The 17,073-nt window shown below is 40.6% G+C and overlaps 1 protein-coding gene across 5 annotated transcripts in view; it reads left to right on the top strand.

Annotated features, from left to right (window-relative positions):
- NKTR (natural killer cell triggering receptor) overlaps window positions 1-17,073 on the top strand; it is a 44,192-nt gene that overhangs the window by 15,505 nt on the left and 11,614 nt on the right. For 4 of the 5 annotated variants that reach the window (XM_087712389.1, XM_014061861.2, XM_087712390.1 and 1 more), the window contains 6 exons: window positions 5,466-5,495; window positions 6,863-7,008; window positions 8,592-8,802; window positions 10,670-10,867; window positions 14,280-14,364; window positions 15,511-15,656. In XM_087712389.1, coding sequence (XP_087568515.1) covers window positions 5,466-5,495; window positions 6,863-7,008; window positions 8,592-8,802; window positions 10,670-10,867; window positions 14,280-14,364; window positions 15,511-15,656 — 816 coding nt within the window. Of the gene's footprint in view, window positions 1-1,310; window positions 1,339-5,465; window positions 5,496-6,862; window positions 7,009-8,591; window positions 8,803-10,669; window positions 10,868-14,279; window positions 14,365-15,510; window positions 15,657-17,073 lie in introns of those variants that run through there. The other variant, XM_087712392.1, reaches the window with a different exon arrangement.

Consider the following 17,073-nt stretch of genomic DNA (forward strand, 5'->3'; position numbering starts at 1 on the left):
GTTGCTGCAAAAAAAAATATGTGGCTCTTTTCATAATTTTCTTACACCTTTAACCTGAAAATTTTGTGTGTCATAAATTGTTTCTTAATAAGTATAACCCCTGTGGGAGTCTGCTGATAGGTACAAAAGAAACATGAATCAAACTGTTGAAGCACTCTATATTCAAACCATGCTAGGCTTGTGTAAAATGAGAGTATTTACTTACTAATCCCAGCGATTATCCAGATTTGTGAAAAGAATCGTAACACCCGCATTTATTATAACCATATGATTTCTGATCTCACTAGCATTTATATGTGGGTCGAAAGCATTACGTTACTGATTTTTTTTGGCCTGTTAACAAGCCACAACATCACCGAGATTAATCCTGCCTGCCATGCAACGCTTTTTCCTGACCATGCTGGAAATCCAGATAATTCCTGCCTTTATTTATGTACTGCTTTGATTTGTGGAAGGTCATTTTAAAATGTGTCCCCCCCGCCCCACCTCTTATTGAGGGCAGGCTGCTGTGCTTTAATAGTCTTTATAAATCCTTCAAGTACAGGTAGCCCTCGAGTTAACTATTGATTATTTAGTGACTGTTCAAAGTTACGACCATATTGAAAAAAAGTGACTAATGGCACTTTTTTTCACACTTACAACAGTTGCAGCATCCCCATGGTCTTGAGATCAGAATTCCGACACTTGGCGACTGACTCATTTTTATGACGGTTGCAATGTCCCTGGGGTCATGTGATCTCCTTTTGCAACCTTCAGACAAAGTTAATAAGGAAGCCAAGATTCACTTAACAATCCCGTGACTAATTTAACAGCTTACAGTGATTCGCTTACCAATTGTGGCAAGAAAATTGTAAAACGGAGCAAAATTCACTTAACAAGTCCCTTGCTTGGCAATAGAAATATTGGGCTCAGTTGTGGTCATAGGTCGAAGGCTACCTGTAATCTTTTTGTAACACAAACAAATCGCTCAAGTAACTTTACACATGTAGTCATAACTTGCGTGCAACAAGTGTAGGCAAACAAACAATTTTCTGGACAGAGGCTTTTATTTTTTGTAGTGACTCTTCAGCGCATAAACAAATCCTATTTCTACTTGTATAAATCCTGAACCATAAACAAAGGTGAACATAAAGAAAATTTAGAGCTCTATTTTTTTTTTTTAAGTGACCTTGGTTTTGCATACACCTAGAAAATTGCATTCAGCTGAAACGCAAAAAAAAGTACTTTAAAAGCTGTATTAAACATAGTCTCAAGTTTGTTTGGAATTGTACTACAATTTATTTCTTGCCATTTTTGTGTAAAATTTACAGAAACAGTGTTACATCGTGCGCTCCAAAGGTAATGTCTCATTCCTCTAAGGCTGTGTTCTTTCTTTCTTGCTTTCCTTCTTCTTTCTCCCTCTCCCTTCCCCTCCTTTTTCATTTTCTCCTTTCTTTCCTTCTTTCTGTCTTTCTTCCTTTCTTTCTTTCTTTCTGTCTTTCTTGTCTTTTTTCTGATCATATGTGAATTGAATCTTGTGGTGTTCTCCCTGGGGTTGAGAAAGAGATTGAGACTTCTTTATAGCTACCCTGTTCTTTTAAAGCCCTATTTCAGAATAAACAATGCAAAAATTCTTACTAATTGTAAAAGTAATTTTTTCTACCCCAAATTTTTGAAATACAATTTTTTCATCATATTTCTCTAAGCGGGGAAAAATGGCTTTGAAAAAACAAATAATGCCTAGATCAATAGTTGATGTGTTGTTGCAAACTATTATCAAGGGAAAAAATAGTTACTTAAAATGATCGTAGTTGGTTTATACCCACCGGTTTAAATAATACTCATACTTTGAAATCGGTATTTCAATAATTTTAAATGCAAAGGTTTGAGTAAGTTGTTTTACACCCACCAGTTTAAATAACATCCATATTTTGAAATCAGTATTTCTTTTAATACTAAAATGCAAAGTTTTGAGCTTACAATACACTTCCATTTTGGAGGAAGGCAATAGGTAAGGCATAATTAAGATTAATTCCTATTAATGCTGTTCAAATATATTTTTTCTCCCTCCCTATTTTTCTGAAAATGCTTTGTGTGTTTGAATAAAGGCAACGACCCAAAGTATCTTAATGTTGAAAATTAGTAAAAAAAAAAATATTTCAAAATTGTTGATGGATACTTTCACTTAGAACTGGGGGTGTTACACTGATTATCAATTAACCTCTTGGTAGTTTTTTCTAATTCAGGAGTTCAGTTCAGTTCAGTTGGTTATAGTTTAAATTGCACAATTCTGTTCATGTCCTCACTAGATTCAGGTTGTTTTATAGAAAGGGGAACTGAGGCTGAGTGAACCTGCTGAGATCACCCAACCATACTTGGGTCAGAAATAACATTACAGCGTATGAACCTCAATTACAAATATTTAATATGTATCCATATATTTAATTTCCCCGTTTCGTTCATACATATGAAATATGCAATTAGATCCAGCCATAGCAATAGCACATTTAACAGCCATTTGCCAGCAAGGTAAGGCTTCATACTTCTGCCCCACATTTTTTAAATATTCTTTGTATTTGGAACACATAAATGTGTGCTAATGATCCCTTTCTGTATGCTCGTTTCTCTGCAAACGCAAGGCTATTCGAACAGAATGATGGTGCTTAATCTTTTAGACCAGTTAAGGAAGAAAAAGCACCCTTGCCTCCCAGTCCTCACTTCATTCCTGACAGATTTTGCTGTCCTCCCTTTGCAAAAAGGAACTATAATAATATTTCACGTCTTCTTCCTGAAACACATGCCTTAATGGGCCCCCCTGCTTTTTATTGATTTTAGAGCTAAAGAGCTGGGAAGGTGCATGCTGATCCTTGCCTATTCTTATGACTCTCAAGGCTTGAGAGCAGGTGGGTTAAACAGAATAACAGAAAGGGACCTTAGAGTCCAACCCCCTGCTCAAGTAGGGAACCCTATAACATTTGAGACAAATAGCCGTAGAGACTGCCTTGCCCATGTTGACCTGATTAGCAAATAATTCTGTTAATTTTTCTAGCTTTGCAGAAAGGAATAGTAGGTAAGTTGCCTTATTGACCGCAGGCCCTGAAATATCGTCCCCTGTGTGGGCAGGAGGGTAGTCCTCCAAGCCTGCCCTGCCTTTGAGAGACCAATCAAAAAATGAGATCTGAACAACAATATTTGTAAAAATTTTCAAGCAACAAGATCAGTGTTTGTGGCTGATGAGACTCACATTGTGAATGTATTTGGAGGGTATCTGCCAGTAAGACACATTCTGTGTGGCCTTTAGAGCAAGTGCATATCAATACAGCAACAAGTAGTCCTCGACTTACGCCTGGTTGCTTAGCCACTCTTCAAAGTTCCGATAGATCCAAAAAAAGCACTTATGGCCCAGACTGAAAGTTCTGACAGTTGCCCCTCCCCCCCAATCACATCATATTTTGGGCGCCTGGCAACCAGCTCCCACTTAGCTGACTGAGTCCCACGCTCACATGATTGTGATTTAGGCTTTTTGGCAGAAACTGGTTTTACCGTTCTGGTTTCAGGCAAAAAAACTGGCCATTTCAGACAATAGGATCATTAAACAAGCTTCTTCTTCTTGTGCCATATCCATCCTCGGACATTGGCGATCAGGTTGGTGATCCTATTTTTATTAACAGCCACGTAAAAAATGTTTTGTCCAAACCAATCATTTAGATTTTGAAGTCACAATGTTGTTCTTCTGCCTGGACCTCGTTTGCCTTCAATCTTTCCCTGGAGGATTATGTGAAGGATGCCGTATTTTTCCATGGGGCGCATCACGTATCCAAAATATTCTAACTTTAGCTTTTTTATAATTTTGTTTATGGTTTTTAAGTGCTAAGCAAGCACTTTAAAAAAAAGAATAAAATTGGGTCAGTCGTTGATAACCTGGTTAATGACCATCACAATTGATGACCCTAATTCTAGACACATTTGTGGTGTAACTCAAGGACTACCTGTACAGATAATCCTTGACTTATAACTGTACATTTAGTGACCAACATTGCAACAGTACTGAAAAAAGTGACTTAAGACCATTTTTCACACTTAGGAAAATAGCATCCCCATGGTCATGATCAAAATTCAGTGGCCGTAAAATGAGGCAAAAGTCATTTAACAACTGTCTCACTTAGCAACCTAAATTTTGGGCTCAATTGTGACTGTAAGTTGAGGACTACCTGTGCTTGGGATGTAATGTGCAGCCTTATTCCCATTAGATTGCCCTTTAGTTAAAATGATCCAGGGAATAGCTGCTGAGTTCTTAGACTCAAAAAAGGACTATAAAATGATTGATACCTTGCTTGAAAAAATGAAAATTCAATAATAATGTGTAATTTGGGTTGCTTCTTTATCTATTCCCTCTTCCCAAAAGATTTTTTTAAAAGACTCTTTCAGCAAACATTTGTAAAATTACACCAGGACAGTATATTACTTTATAGCTAATTAATAGAGAGGCATTTTCTATGATAAATTCACCAGACACTTCCTGATAATTTAGTTGATAGCCATAATGTTGTCTTTGAAAAACAATTCATTCCCCTAACAAATAAATTGGCAGATTATTTTCAAGGCCCATTAATTCCTCTCTGCAGATTGTCAATATTGTCTTTGGTTTCAAAGGTTTCTTGTATTTTAGCCTAGAGGGTAAAATCACAGAGATACAAGATTCTTAAAGCCACAACCACCATACATGATATTTCAAGTAAATCTGCAGCCAGTTTGATGGAATTTATTTATCAGCAGATAAGTATACGATTGCAGGCTTTGCCACGCCATAAGCTTAATGTTTTGACCTTCTTGGGATTGCAATTTAACATTATCATCTCCCAGCCACCCACTCACTCAAAGGATGAGCAGTGGCTTTATATTCTTGAAACACAGGCTGCAAAAAAGGCATATAAAACGTCTTTATTCAAAAGTTTGACCGTCATAAGTTGTAACATTAATTTTCCAAAGCTATGAATGATTTCTATGTGGCTTTGCTGACTTAGAAAAACAATTGGACAAGTTGGTTTGAAACTATTGTGTATTTGTGTGCCTAATATATTTTTACTTTAAAGAATGTGGTTTTGTGCACATTTTGTGCATATTAGTAGCCTCTAATTTATTTGTACTGTTGCCAAGATCCAGATTGTATTTGTGAGTATTTCAAATGCGAGTGAATCCATGTTGATTTGTTTAGTTGGTAAAATAGAGATACTACCTACCCTATAAGCATTTAATTTTAATCAAAATGAAATTTAAGTGTAGTGTTATATTGTAGTGTATGATAAAACGTAATAGGTTTCCTGAATTTAGTGGCAATAAGTTTTATCTATTAAATTAACAGCTATGTTTTTTTCTTCCCTTACTTTTTTTAAATTTTACTTGCCATCCTACCTTTTTACTACTTCAACTGAAAATCTGATTTTCCCTCCAACAATAAACATCTTATGTATGCTGATGTTGAACAGAACTACGAAACCTGCTCCTCACCTTGATAGGTAAGGCCCTCCTATTCTTTCCCATTAGAAGTTTCACATCACTCTTAACAAAACTAGGATTGTATTCAACCTGAGCATTTTGCCATCCTATCACAAATCTATGGCAAGTAGATTAGTAGCCTCTAATTTAGCCCCTGGGGGAGACTGGGGCGGGGGCGGGGGGCAGCTGGAGAGAAAAACAAGTTGAGAAAACAGTTGGGTAACTTTAGGCCAATCACAAGGAGACCGTGAGTTCTCATCCCACCTTAGATAAGAAAGCCAGTTGGGTGGCTTTGGGCCAATCACAAGGACGCTGTGAGTTCTAGTCCTGCCTTAGGTGTGAAAGCCAGCTGAGTGACTTTGAGCCAATCACCAGGAGACGGGGAGTTCTAGTCCTGCCTTAGATAAGAAAGACAGACTTTGGGCCAGTCCCTCTCTCAGCCTAACCCACTTTCAGAAATAAATAAATGATAATGAGAAAAGTAAAGGCATAAGATTCATAAACACCTAGCCTTCCTTGGGGGTGATGTGTTCTTTGTAAAAGGGGGAGATTGAAGAAAAAACAAAGTCTTGGTGAATCACTATTGCTAGATTGGGAGAGGGGTCTTTACCACCATTTTTTCTGTCACTCCCCCCCCCCCAGAGTAAGTTGAGTGTGTTGAAAACAACAGAGAAAGCTGTTTTGTTTTGTTTTTTTGCAAATCTTCAAGTGCCACAAATAAGGACAATCAACCTGAGGGAGTTAATTTCATCCACAATAAATAAAATAGGCTATGTTGGGTCTAAATGTAGTTTCCTCTTTTGGACTTTAAGTTGGTCATTTAGACAATTAAATGTAGTTCTCAACTTACAGTCGTTCATTTCAGTTACAACAGCTCTAAAAAAAAGTAACCAGTGGCTATTTTTCATACTTATGATCACTGCAGCATCCCCATGGTCACATGCTCAAAATTCAGATACCTGGGAACTGACTCATATTTATGACTGTTGCAGTGCCCCGGGGTCATGTGATCCCCTTTGGCTACATTCTGACAAGCACAGTTAATGGGTGAAGCCAGATTTACTTGACAACTGTATTACTAACTTAACTTCTTGTGATTCACTTAACAACTATGGCAAGACAGGTTGTAAAATGGGGCAAAACTTACTTAACAACTCTCTGGCGTAGCAATGGAAATTTGGGGCTCAATTGTGTTCTGAAATTTTGAGTCTCTAAAACTGGCTTAAGCCATCTTGCTTAGCCACAGAAGTTATGGGTTCATTTACAGTTATAAGTCATGGACGTTGTAGGAAATCCACAAAACATACCCAGCAAAAAGTGAACACAGCTGGCAAGTTCCCCCATTTTGTACAGTCTCGTATACCTTTGGCATTTTCTGTTTTTGTAGTGTCCATGTCGTCTTTGGACTTGTTATTTCTGGTTTTGAAGTCATAGAACAAATCGAAAACCTGAAAACTGATTCTGCCAGTAGACCATATGCCGATGTGCGCGTCATTGACTGTGGGGTGCTGGTTACCAAACCGGCAAAAGATGGTAAGCCTTTCTTTCATGGTAGACATGCTTCACGGCAAAAAGGATCCTAGAATCTCTGCAACATTGAATTTGAATTAGAATTCTGGAAACCCTTTTCTGAAACTCTTGGAAGATGTGTCCATTGGATAACATTTCATCTTCTTCGCTCTGGCCGGATTCTGCTGTGATCCTAGGGAAGGCTTTGTTGGATGCTGAATTCTGTATCAAAATGTAGAGCAGAATGTTTACTTGCAAAATAAAGGTCCATGTTCAATACCTATTGTATGAAATGATTGATTGGAGAGAATATTTGTAGCGTTAAACTGTAGGGTCCTTGGTGCTTTTTGACCTTGGTGGTTTTCTTGCCGACTTTCCATGACCCAACTAGGGAACATGATCAGTCATCACTCTCATTTAAGACTGATGATGTTACCTAGTTGGTTCATGAAATGTCTGTAAGCAAACAACCAAGGTCAAAAACACCAAGGAGCTCTCAGTCCTCCTCCTCCTCCACAAACCACACTCTCTTCTACCACTGATTGTTTTACCTAGTTTGGTATCTCCAAGGAAATAACCAAGCTCAAAGAGGATCAAGGACTCTATGCTTAAGATTAGGAATAATCTAAACTGCTTAAAGTTAGTGCAACAGGAAGAAGCTGAGTTTAATGTAGAGATGTTATTAACTTCTTTTTTTATTTCCTTTGTCTTAATATATTTTAGACTGTATTTGTTAAAAACCTATACCGTGTACGGGCTCTGGGAAGTCGGGGGGGGGAGGTGGGGTGTTAGGGGGGAGGGGGGATACATAGTATGTGTTAGATTTTAAAGTAACGCGACTGCACTTGTATACTGTTGCTCTTTAATTCCAGTGTAAAAATAGGACAAGCTGAATATATTAATAGATAGTAGAAATACACCGAAGGGAGGAGTAGAGGGAAAGAAGAAAGAGGGGTAGAGAGGGTGGGAGAGAGGACTGGAGGGAGGGTGAGAAGGAAGGGAGGGAGTGTATTGGGAGAGAGGAGTGGTAGAGGGGGAGGGGAAGTAGGGTAGAGGGGAATGATGGAGGGAAGATGGGAAGTTGGAGTGGGGGCGAAAGAAAGAGGTGTATGGAGGGTCGAAGAGGTACATTGGGTTTCTATTTTGGGGGGTATTGTTGACAAGAGGAATGGCTGTGTTTATTGTTTAATGTTATATGGCCCCGGTTATGCACAGTATATATGTGACTGTACGAAATGAAAATGGAAAATAAAAACACATTTACAAAAAAAATAAAATAAAATAAAATAAAAAAATAAAAAAAGAGGACCAAGGACTCTATAATTCACCCCTCCTCCTCCACAAAGCACACTCCTTCCTAGTAACATTGATGTTACCTAATTGGGACATGAAACATCTGCAAGAAAAGCCACCAAGCTCAGATAGCACCAAGGACCCCTCATTTCAACTCTGAGCTATAAATATTCTCCTTTATTGGTAACATGTATTATATGCAATTGTGACCCCAAAATAACGGCATGTAATTGTTAAAACTCCATTCCTGTCGATTGTCAAATCCACGTGATTTCTGGAGGTTATTAAAAGCATGTGACTTTATCCTTCCTCAGTGTTGGAGAAGAAGCGGAAAGCATGGAGTCATTCAGAAGCTTCCGACAGCTCCTCCAGCAGCACATCCACATCATCGGAGTCATCTTCCGACAGCGAATATGAAAACGAGCGAAGCAGGAGAAGGAAGAGGAAGAGGCGGAACAAAGCTAAGCAATCTAGGAAACGAAGACGGGAAGAGAGGAAGAAAGGGGAAACAAAAAACAAGCACAGGTCAGTCTACAGAGATTCCCTGATTGTTTAGGTCACAGTTGTCCCAAAGGTGCTTTCTCAAAAGGCAATTGGGCTTTGTTTTTCTTTGGAAATGTTTCGCTTCTCATCCAGGAAGCTTCTTCAGTTCTGACTGATGGTGGAGGATGGAAGGATTTATATTCCTCGCAATCACCTGGTCAGCATTCTTTCTAAAGAGCCGTTGAGGCCACTTGGAGAATATCCGTGCCCCCGAGGTTACCTGAATAGTGTGGACTCTTATTGGAACTGCTGAAAGGACTCGCTTGTAAATGGGAGATAGGTAGTGTAGTGGCTGGTGAGAGAGGGCTGATCAATTTTTTGGGGCCCTGATGGGTTTATCCTCCTATGTTGTGCCATGTGTTTGTGGTGGTGGTTTTGTTTGCCGAATGTCCAGATCTGCGCATCTCATTGCATTGTAGTGCATATAATACCACACTGCTCAGTTTGTGCCTGGGTGCTTTATCCTTGGGATGGGCAAGCTTCTGCCTTAACTGTATTTATTCCTGGGTGTAATTTTTTTGTGTTTGTGTGTATGGGAGTATAATGGATACATTAAAAGTGTATATGTATACAGGTCAGGCCTAGAAAAGTCTTGAATAATGACATCAAAACCTAAGACCTTTTTTAAAAAGGCTTTAAAAAATAAGCCTTTTAGAGCCCAGCAGTCTCCAACTCTGCATCTGTCATGTTAAAATGAAACACCTCGAATTCCTAGTGAGCATAGAATTGTGGATTCTAAAACTGCATTTAAAGACAATGGATATGTACAGGTAATCCTCAACTTACGACTGTAACTGAGCTGGGAATTATGGTTCGAAGTCATAGTAATTCTTACGTGGCTTATCAAGTGACTGCACCTGGGTGGGTTTACAGCCATTTTTGCAGCAGTTGTTAAGCAAATATATCGGTTGTTCAGCAAAACAATGTGGCCATTAAACAAATACTGCAGTAGTCAATCAACTCAATTAGAGTGTTTTTGGGTGGAAACAAGAAGTATAGGTAGTCCTTGACTTATGACCACAATTGAGCCCCCGAATTTTGTTACTATGCGAAGCAGTTGTTTAGTGAGGTTTACTCCATATTACACCTTTCTTGTCACACTTGTTAAGTGAATCACTGCAGTTAATAAGGAACATGGTTGTTAAATGAATCTGGCTTCCCTATTGACTTTGCTTGTGGTACTGTCACACATGATCCCGGGACACAGCAGCAGTTGTAAATATGAACTAGTTGCCCAGCATCTGAATTTTGATCAAGTGACCATGCAACGGTGTTAAGCGTGGAAAGGGTCATAAGCCACTTTTTCCAGTGCCATTGTAACTTTGAACAGTCACTAAATGAATGGTTGTAAGTTGAGGACTACCTGTAAATGCTAGACATTCAAAAAATAATCCCCAAAGTCATGGCCAGGCAACTGGGACATTGCAAATGGTTGTAAAAGGGAACCAGGTGCCAAGAGCCCCAAATTTGATCACATGACTGTGGGGGAGGGGAGTGCAGCTGTTTTAACTTTGGGACTCCACTGTGAGTACCTTTTGTGGGTGGGGGGGTGTCCATCCTCATTAAGCAACTGGCCATTAAGTGAGAAATGCCTATGTTTTCATGGATGTTTTTAGAATTCGTAAAATTCTACTCAGAGGAATCAGTGAGGAATTTAAACTGACGGCAGAGAGAGCCGCTTTAATTATTGAAAAAGAAGTGAATTAGATGGACTTTTAACAACGCAAGATATGACTTGGTTACTTACATTTATATCAAACCTGGAGAAGGCCATAATAGTTTAATTTAGGCATTTAACCAGGAGATATCCTTATTACCTGCTGATCATTTTGCTTGGCTTTTCAAACAGGTATGAAACAGCCCCAGTGGCTGTAAATCACTCTCTTTCCTCCAGCCACTCGGACCAAAGCGAAACAAACGAAAAATCAGCAGACCCGAATGTGAAACGGGGTAAACCTGTCGTCCGTCCGGAAGAAATTCCTCCTGTGCCGGAAAACAGATTTCTGCTTAGAAGAGATGCGCCCATAATAAATGCAGAGCCAGATTTGTATGCATTGCACTTATTTTTAATTCTTTGTGTCTTGATCTGAACCTAAGCGGATTTGAATGAAATGTACCTATTTATACAGGTAGTCCTCTGAGTTACAAATGTAACAAAGGTTGCCAATTACATTTGTAACCTGAGGATTTGTTGAAGTGAACGTGAATACTTCCGGCTTTTACCCACGCATTTGCTAATCGAATTAAGTGCACATGAGGTGTCTCAGGGTGGGGAAGATTATGGGGGGAGCAGCTAGCGATGGGACAGGCCACCTGCTTCAGACCACCCAAGACCGTTTGCAAAGCCTTTTACCATGGATCTGATACAGGCCTCAGTTCACAGAGAACACAGGCCTGCCTAAAGTACTGTACTGTTAGTGTGAAATCAGTAGCCCAAGATCTCATGCTACTTATCTCGCATGATCTTGCACTACTTTAGGTCTCTGTTCTCTGCGAATGCACCGAAGCAGGCAAAGGAACCGACGGCTCACTAGATTGTCTCAAGTAAGTCATTCTCCCTAGGCCCAGTGCCTGTGGAGACCTGGCCCATGGGGCGGATGGCAGGACAAATGTGTTGTAAATACTTGGGGGAGATATGTCATAACTTTGAAAGTTCACAAAGTGAACTATCATAACCCAAGGATTACCTGTATTTCAGATATTAACCAAAAAGATTATATACCATATTTTTCGGAGTATAAGACACACCTTTTTTCCTCAAAAAAGAGGCTGAAAATCTGGGTGTGTCTTATACACCGAATGCAGCATTTTTGGCCTCCCAAAGCCCAGCCCCTTCACCAAAATGGCCATGCATATACTTATGGAGGCTTTCAGAGAGCTCCTAGGGGCTGGGGAGGGCAGAAATGAGCAAAACACGGGCCATGTTATGCCCCCCCCCAAGCCCCCAGCAGCACTCCATAAGGCTATGCATACAATATTTTTGACAAAAAACCGGGCTGGTTTTCATGAAAAATGGGCCGTTTTTTGCTCGTTTTTGCCCCCCCTCCCCAGGAGCACTCTGCAAGTCTCCCCCAAGGCTATTTATGCCTTTTGGGGGGGGGGGACAGGCCCGTTTTCATGAAAAATGGGCCATTTTGGGAGGTTTGCAGAGTGCAAATTTTTTTTCCCCTTTTGGAAAGCTCTTTAACTGATTGATGAGAATTACATTGATCAAGTGTTGTTCCAGCAGAAACACCTACCTATCTACTGTATTTCCCTCTCTCTCTCTCCCCCCCCCTATTTCTCTATCTTTATCCCTCTACCTACCTACCCACTCACTCACTCTCTCTCCCTACCTACCTATTGTATTTCTCTCTCTTTCTTTCCCTCTATCTACCTACCTACTTTTTAAAAAATTTGCCTCCTTCCCTCCCCCTCTCTCTACCTACTCTCTCTCTCCCTACCTATCTACTGTATTTCTCTCTGTGTTTCTATTTCTCTCTCTCTATCCCTCTACCTACCTATCTACAGTCACTCTCTTCCTACTTACCTACTGTATTTCTCTATCTCTCTGTCTCTCTTTATTTCTCTCTCTGTATCCCTTTATCTACCTACCTATCTACTTACCTAACTACTCTCTCTCTCTCTCCCTATCTACCTATTGTATTTCTCTCTCTTTCTCTCCCTCTCTATACCTCTGTCTACCTACCTACGTTTTTTAAATTTGCCTCTTCAAAACCTTGGTGCGTCTTATACTCTGAAAAATACTGTATTTTAGGAGCTGAAATATTTCTTACTGGGAGGGAAGTTGTATCTACCTATGCCTCTTAGCTTTAGTACAGATACTGCTCAACCTACAATCACATTTGAACCCAAAATTTCTGTTACTAAGCAAAGCAGTTGTTAAGTGAATTTTGCCCTATTTTATGATCTCCTTTTTTTTAATTGAGTCACCACAGCTGTTAAGTTAGTAACACAGTTGTTATGTGAATTAAGCTTCCCCATTAACTTTGCTTGTCATAAAGACCCAAAAGGGATCATATGACCCCAGGATATTGCAACCGCCACAAATACATGACTGTTGCCAAGCATCCAAATTTTGATCACATGACCATGGGAATGCTGCAGTGGTCGTAGGTGTGAAAAATAGACATGTCACTTTTCAATGCCTTTGTAACTTTGAACGGTCACTAAATGAATGGTTGAAAGTGGAGGACTACTGCAGTAGTTTCCACTAAATCAGTGAAGACAAGGCCATCTTTTATTTCCAGCTCTGTTTGAACAATGGCCTGTTTGAAATTTTATAAACTCTAATGCTCTCAAGAACTGACTGTGGTTGAAATATATAAAACAATGAGAAAGAAATGTCATAGTTTCTTCTCAGTTCCTGGAGATTAATTCTCTCATAATATCAGTTGTTGTGGGAACCATGGGGTTCTCTGAACTTGGTGGTCTTTTCGCAGTCGTTTTGTGACCCGACTAGATAACATCATCAGTGCTAGATGGGAGTGGGATTTGAACATCTAGCATTAATGGCATTACCTAGTTGGGTCATGAAATGTCTGCCAAAAAAAGAAACTCTGAGAGATAACCAAGGACCTCATAGTCGTCATGTTACACTGCTGTTGCAAAAGCTATGTTGGTGTAAAGCTGTTTATAGCATTGGGTCCAGGTTATCCCAGAAATTGTCTCACTCTGATGGAATTGGCCCACCTGATTTGTTCTAGCAAGAAGGGATGTGCGGTGTGTGTGTGTGAGAGAAACAGACAGACAGACAGATGAATAGATGATAGAATGGGAAGATAGAATAGATGGATGGATAGGATATATAGATGATAGATAATAGGCAGATAGATGCCCTGTTTCCCTGAAAATAAGACCTCCCTGGATAATAAGCCCAATTGGGCTTTTGAATACATACGCTAAAATAAGCCCTTCCCAAAAATATTGCAACACAGCAGCAGGCATGAGGTGACCACACTCGCCGCCTCCAGCACCTCAAAAATAATAAGACCTCCCCGAAAATAAGGCCAAGCATTTATTTTGGGGTCCAAAAGAAAATAAGACCCTGTCTTATTTTCAGGGAAACACGGATAGATAGATGATAGATAGACAGATAGATGATAGACAGATAGATGATGATAGATAGATAGATTAGATAGATAGATAGATAGATTAGATTGATAGATAGATTGATCGATTGATTTTAACATTTAATGGTTTATCTTGTCTTTATTCAGTTACGTGCCACATGGAATCATCTCCTGGTGAGATGAATAGTGTCCAAAATAAATAAATAAATAAAAAGGTTGCCTGCAGAAGAGTCCCATGTGGGACTGGGCTAACAACAAAGATAAGCAGTTAGTTGCATGACTGTTGACCACACTTGCTTATTTTGGGCCATATTTTGATTACAAGGAACTAGCTCATAACTCCCCAGCTCATTTTTCCTAATACTTATTTTCTTCTGAATACTTAAGGAATATTGACCCAGGAGCCGTTTCCAGTGACCAGAAGCCTTCGGTGTCAAAATCTGGAAGAAAAATCAGAGGGAGAGGCACAATAGTATGTTGTTGTTGTTTAAAAAAAATCAAATTTACATTTTGAGAATTTCATTTTGAAACGCACTAAAAGGTTGCCCTTGCTTGATTGCCTTCTGGTGCTTTGGAGAATAGTTTGACTCCTCCTTGTTTACCGCAGCCCCTCAAATACTGGGCACACCTGCACACACCAATTCAATCCTCTCCACCCACCTGTGAATGTGTGTGCGACCTCGCCCCCTGCGCATCCGCACACGACCCCTCCCCAGGTTCTGGAGGCTTTCCTGAAGCCTGGGAAGGGTGAAAACTGCTTCCCACAGCCCCCTGGAGGCCTTCCGGAAGCTGGAAACGGATTGTTTCTGAATTTATGGTTGCCCTGTTGGGGCCGTTTTTGCCCTTCCCAGGCATCAGAAAAGCCTCCAGAGGCTGGGGAGGGGTGGAAGTTTGGAAACGATCCACTTCCAGAGCGCCTAAGAAGGGGCTTGGGGAGGCCATTTTCACCTTCTCCGGGCTTCAGGAAAGCCTCTGGATGCTGGAGAGGGTTAAAAACAGGCCTAACAGGCCAACCGGAAATTCATTCCCGAACTTTCGGTTGCTTGTTGGGGCCGCTTTTTGTCCTCTCCAGCCTCCAGAGGCTTTCCTGAAGCTTGGGGACGGTGAAAACTCCCTCCCCCAGCCTCCCGGAAGGCTGAAAATCTGGGTGTGCCGGAGCAGATGGCTGGTGTGCCATCAAATATGGCCCCGTGTGGCACCTGTGGCATATATGCCATAGGTTCGCCATGACGGCCCTAATCCTTCTTTTCATTAAACAAGACATGCCCACAATTCCTGCAACCGTTCGTGATAAGTTTTAGCCTCCAGATCTCTAATTATCTTTGCCGCACTCCTTTGTACTCTTTTTTGAGTTGTAGCAATCAAAATGATTCAATATTCCAAGTATGGTCTTGCCTTATAAAACGGTATTAACACTTCATGTGATCTTGATTCTGTTCTGTTAATGCAGCCTAGGATTGCGTTGGATTTTTTTTTTTTTTTTTTTTTGGCTGCACTCTGCTGGCTCATGTTGAAGTGATTGTCCACTAGGCTCCACAGTTAGTGCTATCGAGTTAGGTTTCACCTAGTCTGTAGACTTGATGAGAACTTGTTATCCTATTGCATTTCCCCCCGCTAGAGATACCATACTCCGCCTCACTCTCGCTCGTGCACAGAATCGGATGACAATGGAAGTAGCGAAACACCGCCCCACTGGAAAGAGGAAATGCAGAGATGGAGAGCTTATAGGGCCCCCAGTGGAGAAAAGTGGAGTAAAGGAGATAAGTAAGACAATTTCGTCTTCCTGAAATGTCATGTTTTGGGAGAACAATGTGTTTTAGATGTGAGAGTTTGGAAGGGAAAACATGTTTGCAACTTTTGGCTGGTGCAAGACAATAATCTTAGGACTAATTTGTAAAGCAGAGCTAAAAGTAAAGGGACGTCTGACTCTCCATTTCTTAACTGAGGGAGCCAGTGTATCCTGAAGGTATTTCTGAGTTCATGTGGCCAGCACGATTATAGGCCAAGATGGAAAGAACATTGTTAGCTTCCAACCAAAGCGGTACCTATTTATCTACTCGCATTTCCATGCTTCTGGACTGCTACGTGGGCAGGAGCCTGGGGCAAGCAAAGGTTGGGAGGCCAGCCTGTCATATGGCACTTGGGTCTAGAACCTGGGCTGTCACCTTTCCAGATGACGAGTTTCAGCATCTTTAACTGCTGAGCTGTGACGCTCCATAAAGCAGAGTTACTAATTGTGCAGGCCTAAACCTACTCAAATACAACACTGGTGCCCTGGGACGCCAGCGGAGTCGCTTCTGGATTATTACAGGTGCAGACGCATGCAAAAAAAAATTTCCTCTGAAAGTTCATCCATATATGCCACTTCAAGAATAAATCAGTGATTGAAAAAAGACAACAGGCTTATTTTTGAGCATTGCTCAAATCATTTTGTGTGGGTTTAGCTCATCTGACTGGCACATAGAATTGGGTTTGAGCCCAGTTTAAATTGGTAAGTTGGAGGCTGTGTGAGCAGTGGTGATTATTTCACTAGTGATCTTCCTAAGGGCAGAGAACCCTGGCTGAAAGCATGTGAACAGTCCTTGTTCACTACCCAGATATAAGCCTTGTGGACTCCTTGGTGCCCTCTGAGTTTGGTTGGTTTTTTTTTTGCAGATATTTCGTGATTCGACAAAGTAACATCATCAGTGCTAGAAGGGAGTGGACTTGCAGAGAAGAGGAGAAACACTGGGGTCCTTGGTGCTCTTTGAACTTGGCTATTTTCTTGCAGGTGTTTTGTTACCCAACTAGGTAATATCATCAGCACTGGAAGCTCAAACCTCACTCCCTTCCAGTACTGATAATGTTACCTAGCTAACAAAACACCTGCAAGAAAATAGCCAAGTTCAAAGGGCACCTAGGTGTCCAGTCACCATTGTCCTCCTCCTCTTCCTCCCTGCAAACCCCAGCCCTTTCTAGTATTGATGATGTTACATAGTTCGGTCATGAAGCACCTCAAGAAAAGAAGCAAAGCCCAGAGAGCACCAAGGATCCCACATTAATTTTCCTCTTCCTCACTCCATTCTCCAAACCCCACTCCTTTTGTATCACTGACGATGTTACTTAGTTGGGTCGTGAAATGTCTGCAAGAAAACAACCAAGCTCAGAGAGTCCCAAGGACCCAACAGTTCAACTCTGAACT

The sequence above is a fragment of the Thamnophis sirtalis genome, unplaced genomic scaffold, assembly GCF_051295495.1.
Source record: "Thamnophis sirtalis isolate CommonGarterSnake01/CBP01778 unplaced genomic scaffold, rThaSir2_p1.2 scaffold_4, whole genome shotgun sequence".
Classification (NCBI taxonomy): domain Eukaryota; kingdom Metazoa; phylum Chordata; class Lepidosauria; order Squamata; family Natricidae; genus Thamnophis; species Thamnophis sirtalis.